The 6,000-nt window shown below is 42.2% G+C and overlaps 1 protein-coding gene across 1 annotated transcript in view; it reads left to right on the top strand.

Annotated features, from left to right (window-relative positions):
• Positions 1–1,107: 1,107 nt before the first annotated feature.
• ANKRD30BL (ankyrin repeat domain 30B like) overlaps positions 1,108–6,000 on the top strand; it is a 38,055-nt gene continuing 33,162 nt past the window's right edge. Inside the window, exon 1 of the mRNA XM_074400184.1 lies at positions 1,108–1,406. Within this exon, the coding sequence (XP_074256285.1) occupies positions 1,108–1,406 (299 nt within the window). The remainder of the gene's footprint in view (positions 1,407–6,000) is intronic.

The following is a 6,000-nucleotide window of genomic DNA, read 5'->3' as shown; positions in this document are numbered from 1 at the left end:
CCAATCCTGTGGCTCCAGAGTGCCCTGTCGCCAATAGCCATGTGTTTTGGGTGCAAACGGGTGGCAAAAGCGCCTCGGGCAGGGTCTGGGCTCGGTGGGCTGCTTGTGCTCGCGATATTGAGGCCATTTCCAGCAAGCTCCGACAGCCCGAGCTCCAAACTGCAGCCGCAGGCACCTGCACCAGCACCGCCCAGATTGTCTTGGGGGCTTTCTTCAGAGGACGCTGTCAGCATCCTCAAGTTGTAGGGGCTCTAGCCCCAGCACTGCTTCAAGAGGCTTTTTCTCAGGGGCGGCCTTCTCTTCTCAATGGCCTGAAACCTCCATCAATTCCCACGAGGTTTATGGGGAACACAAGGCTGTCACTAACATTGGTGGCACCAAGACTGGCGCGTGTGGGTTGCACACGTCGGTAACTGAGCCACTAGCAGTGACGCCACCTGAGACGCGCACGCTGTGGCTCGCCTGTGGAGGCTGGGCCACGCGCACGCAGCACGCGCACGCCTCACGCTGTGGCTCGCCTGTGGAGGGTGGGTCACGCGCACGCCACACGCACACGCCGCACGCGCACGCCGCACGCTGTGGCTCGCCTGTGGAGGCTGGGTCACGCGCACGCCGCACACGCACGCCGCACGCTGTGGCTCGACTGTGGAGGCTGGGTCACGCGCACGCCGCACGCGCACGTCGCGCTCTGTGGCTAGCCTGTAGAAGCTTGGCCTCGAGCACGCGGCACGCGCATAACGGCTTAGCTTGCTTGTCGCGGCGGTTTGGCTTTGCTGTTCCTGGCTTAGCGTGGCGTTCCTCGCTTGGCTTCGTGTTCCTAGCTTTGACTGACGTTTCCTCCCTCGCGTTCCTTTGCTGGGCTTGACCTTTTATCTGCTGAGCTTGGCGTTCCCCTGGCTGGGCTGGGTGTTTCCTTGGGTTGGAGTGGGCTGTCCCTGGGTGGGCTGGGCTGGGCTGGGCTCCCCTCCTGGGGTGGGCAGGTTCGGGCTAGGATTGACCTTTCTCTTCAAACAGGTTGGAAACCCGGAGTTTCCTGCTAGTCGGTCAAGCTGGTTCGTAGAGGCGATCTGCCCGCTACTACTGGCCTCCCCTGGCTGTTAAACGCAGATGGTGGCTGAGGTTTGTTCAAAGCCGGCTGCCTCCGCTATGAAGAAGCCCTTTGGTCTCAGGAGCAGGATGGGCAAATGGTGCTGCCACTGCTTCTCCTGCTGCAGGGGGAGCGGCAAGAGCAACGTGGGCACTTGGGCAGACTATGACGACAGTGCCTTCGAGGAGCCAAGGTACCAGGTCCAGCGAGAAGACCTGGGCAAGCTCCACAGAGCCGCCTGGTGGGGTAAAGTCCCCAGAGCCGATCTCATCGTCATGCTCAGGAGCACTGACGTGAACGAGACGGACACGGAACAAAGGTAACTGGGCCTCGCTGAGAGGAGGTGGGATGGTGGGGATGTGCCCCACTGGTGTGGGGGCGGTGGCGGGGTGCCCGGCTTTATCGTCTCTGCAGGCCCCACACCACCCTGGCTGTGGAAACCTCAGAGGGGTCAGGGCACAGGCCTCTTTATGAGCAGCAACACGAAAACAAAACTTTAACTGATTTCCAACCAAATTCTAATTTCCCTCGTAGAACACTAATAGACTGTCTTAAAGTGATGTACCTCGCAAAATTAAATCGTTGCAGTGGATTATTTTTAATGTACACATTTTAAAACAATGTTATATACATTATAGAAAGGTATATATTGAGAACTAAGTCCCATAGTATATCAACTTCTGGCTAAATATTCTTCAAATAAAATTCAATATGTGTTTCATATCAGTGTATCCTATGTAGATATGTTACTTATTGAGAAACCTTAGAAGGAAAATAAATGGGAAGATGGTTTGTGTCTTTGAATAGGAAGGCTCATTTCTCTTAAGATATGAGCTGTTTCTGCGGGTGTTGAACAATGAGAACACATGGACATGGGGAGGGGAGCACTACACACTGGGTCCGTTGGGGGGAAATGGGGGAGGGACAGGGGGGTGGGGAGGTGGGGATATCTGCGGAGAAATGACAGATATAGGTGAGGGGAAGGAAGGCAGCAAATCACACTGCCATGTCTGTACCTATGCAACAATCTTGCATGTTCTTCACATGTACCCCAAAACCTAAAATGCAATTAAAAAAATTAAAAAACAAAGATATGGGCTCTTTCTGTATTTATCACTTTTACCTAAGCCAAATGAAACTAGCAAAGTTTTAGCATTTTTAAATTAGGCATGCTGTCTGTTATTGTGATAAATTAATTTTTTTGTAGCAGAATAGAAAAAGATTTGCTTTCCAGATGTCAAAATTTGCATGTGCTATTTCCACAAAGTGTTTACTAACAGCTGAAAAGATATAAATGAGGAGAACAGAATAGGAAATCCAGAAATACCCAAATGTATGTAAGAATTTAGCCCTTGATAATGGTGATGTTTTATATTAGTAAAAACTTAATTATTCCTAAGTGAAATGCATGCTGTTTGGAGAAACCTAGTTAGATTTTTATGTCACAAAAATAAATTCCTGGAGTATAGAGTAAAAAACTTTAAATACGCAAAAGATGAAAAGTACCAGAAAAAAACCACAAATGCCTATTTATATATGCATATATAAACATTTACGTTAAGTCTTACTCTGTCCCCCAGGCTGGAGTACAGTGATGTGATCTCGGCTCACTGCAACCTCTGTCTCCCAGATTTAAGCAATTCTCTGCCTCAGCCTCTTGAGTAGCTGGGATTACAGGTGCCCATCACCATGCCCGGCTATTTGTTTTTGTATTTTTAGTAGAGATGGGTTTCATCATCTTGGCCAGGCTGGTCTTGAACTCTTGAATTGTGATCTACCTGCCTTGGCCTCCCAAAGTGCTGAGATTACAGGTGTAAGCCACTGTGCCTGGCCTATATATGCAGATGTATTTTTATGTTCACAGTGACCTTCCTAAGAACCTCCCAAGCAAGTATTCTGAAGGTTGGTTTGGCAAAATAAAAAAACATCCGTATATAAGAAAAACATTAACAGAGGTCGAACATCTTTACAAAACATGTATTTTCATTTTACAGAGAATTCTTTCAAATCAACCAAAAAACAACTAAATAAAATTTAAAATTGGGCAAAGTACTTTTTTTGTATGTCTACCAGTGATCTATGCACTTAGGAAAACAGTGTTCCTGGTAAGAGAAGGAATTTAAGTTAGAAGAGGAATGAAATACTGTTTTCTATTTCACTTAGAAGAGGAATCACAGGCCAGGTGTGGTGGTTCATGCCTGTAATCTCAGCACTTTGGGAGATCAAGGCAGGTGGATCATGATTTCAGGAATTTGAGACCAGCCAGGCCAGCATGGTGAAACCCTGTGTCTACTAAAAATACAAAACTTTGCCGGACCTGGGCCTGGGGGCAAGTACTTGTAATCTCAGATACTTGGGAGACTGAGGCACGAGAATTGCTTCAACCTGGGAGGCATAGGTTGCAGTGAACCAAGGTCATGCCACTGCACTCTGGTCTGGCGGACACAGCGAGACTCCCCCTCAAAAGAAAAAAAAAAAAACGAAATGGAATACAATGTTCTATCTGCAAATTTGTGAGGATGAAGAACAGTGGTACTTACACAGTTGCTTAAAGTTTAAGTTGCTGTTTTTCAAGTAGATACTTTGGTGGTAAGGACTGTATTTTTAAAATGTGTATGCCTTTTACCCATCAATTTCATTATTCTGAAATAGCTTTAAGAAATGTATACATCTGTTTTTTTAGTATTGCTTATAATAGCAATGTATTGAGAAGAACTCATATGAAGATTTTATGAACAAATTTCAGTGCATCTGTGGCATGGAATGATATGTAACCATTGAGGGTGTCAATAGATACAGAGATATGTTGACATGCAAAGATGTAATTTGGTATATAAAGTGAGGAAAAAATCAGTTTGTTTTACATATACACAAACAATCTGCTTTTGTGTTAGCTGAAAAGAAGTAGAAAATATGATGAAATTTGTTTCTGGGGATTTGTGAGTGAAGTTTTTCCCTTTTTCTTATCAGTGATTTCTGCAATGAACATCTCAAAAGTTTTAGTTAAATTTCAGTAGTCATGAAATAATCCTTGGGAAGAGAAGAAATATGCTACTTGCATAGATACAAATAATTTCTCACATTCTATTATTTATTTTTATTTCTGTGGATGGGTATCTTCTGTAAACTTTTACCATCTTCAGAAGTAGAGGGAATCTGTTTACCTGTTCTTGTAGATTTTATTGTATATACATTTTATTATATATTTATCTTTTCCTTATATATAGATTAACATGTAAAAACTATGGATTAATGGTTTTACTTTAGTTATATATGAAAATTAAAATAGCAAATATAACTGATTATTACTATTACAAATGTATTCCTCTACAGGAGTTTTTTTTTTTTTAAATATTGAACTCACCAGCTGTGTCCTTTCAATCTATTTATTCATCAAACATAAGCCAGACACCTATTATGTGGCAGGCATATTCTACTGTCTCACACCTATTATGTGGCAGGCATGTCTACTCTCTCTCAGGGTCCTTCATCTTTGAAAACTTCATGTTTACATGCTGGGGCTGGGCAAGCTGAGAGATTTAAAATTGGGGTATTAGAACCTAATCTCAATTGAAGCTTTTCCTCTCTCCTTTCAAACAAAAGCGTTTCTGAAGGTAGAAATAGTAAAAAGATAACCTTTAATTGCCCTTTGAAATTTATAACAGTCTTGGATAAAGACTGTGTTAGTACTTTTAAGAACTAAAATGTGATACGTAAACAGCAGCCACAAAAAAGGAATGAGAGCATGTCCTTTACAGGGACATGGATGATGTTGGAGGCCATTTTCCTTAGCAAATTAACACAGGAACAGAAAACACCAGATACCACATGTTCTCATTTATAGGTGAGAGCTAAATGATGAGAACACACAGACACCTCCAGGGGAGCAGCACACACGGGGCCTATCAGACGGTGGGGGTTGGGCGGAGGGAAAGCAGCAGGAAATAGAACGAACAGGTAGTAGGCTTCATATCTGGGTTATGAAACAATCTGTACAACCCCCCTTGGCACATGTTTACCTATGTAACAAAACCGCGCATCCTGTACAGGTATCCCTGGATGTAAACATTGAAGAAACTCCTCTAAATCCTTTTTTAAAAAAGAAAATTGATAATAGTCTTAAATCCTAATATTAATGATTGGAAATATCTGATTTACATACATTCTGTAATCCTGAGTATTGAAAAAAATGAGCCATACTTCGTCATTTAAATCTCAAGTTTTCTTTGGCTTAAAGTTTTTTGAAAACCAAAGTAAGACTTAGTTTATTTTAGAAATTTGTTTTTTGTTTTCACCTCAGCCTTCTTATTTCATAGTTCTTTTAAGAACTAAAATTCATCTAAATGCCAGTCATCGGATTAGAACTGTGCCAGACCTGTTATATTATAACGTAGCCTACCTAATGTAAGGCACCAGGAATTGTAAGATGCCCCATTATTTTATGTCCCAATAAGAGAATTATTTAAATGCCACTAATTACAGTTATAGTAAATCATGAATTATAAGTGGTATTCCAGTGTAAGAAATGTTCAAACATGGAATCATCTTAGAATCACTAAAATAGAATGTTACCTGTAATCTTAAAAACATACCTCAAAGTGTAGGTAAAATTGTATTATCTCACTTAATTCAAATGCTGTCTCTAGTAGTAGTAGTAAAAATTATAGTATCTTAACAATTATTGAGCTGTTATTTGTGTTAGGAACTATTTTCTATCTTTTGTGTAGAGTCTCATTTAAGTATTACAGTGGTTTTCTCTGAGAAAGCTACTATTTTCATTCCCATTTTATTGTTGAGGAAATTGAGATACAAAAAGACTAACTAACATCTAGGAAGTGACAGAGCGGAAAGAGGATTCCAGCCCAAGTTGAATGGAATCCAAGGGCTATGCTCTTTCTGTTCAAATAGGCTGC

The sequence above is a fragment of the Saimiri boliviensis genome, chromosome 5 (genome assembly GCF_048565385.1).
Source record: "Saimiri boliviensis isolate mSaiBol1 chromosome 5, mSaiBol1.pri, whole genome shotgun sequence".
Classification (NCBI taxonomy): Eukaryota; Metazoa; Chordata; class Mammalia; order Primates; family Cebidae; genus Saimiri; species Saimiri boliviensis.
Note: the sequence above shows the minus strand (reverse complement) of the source record. Positions and strands in the feature narration are given on the sequence as shown.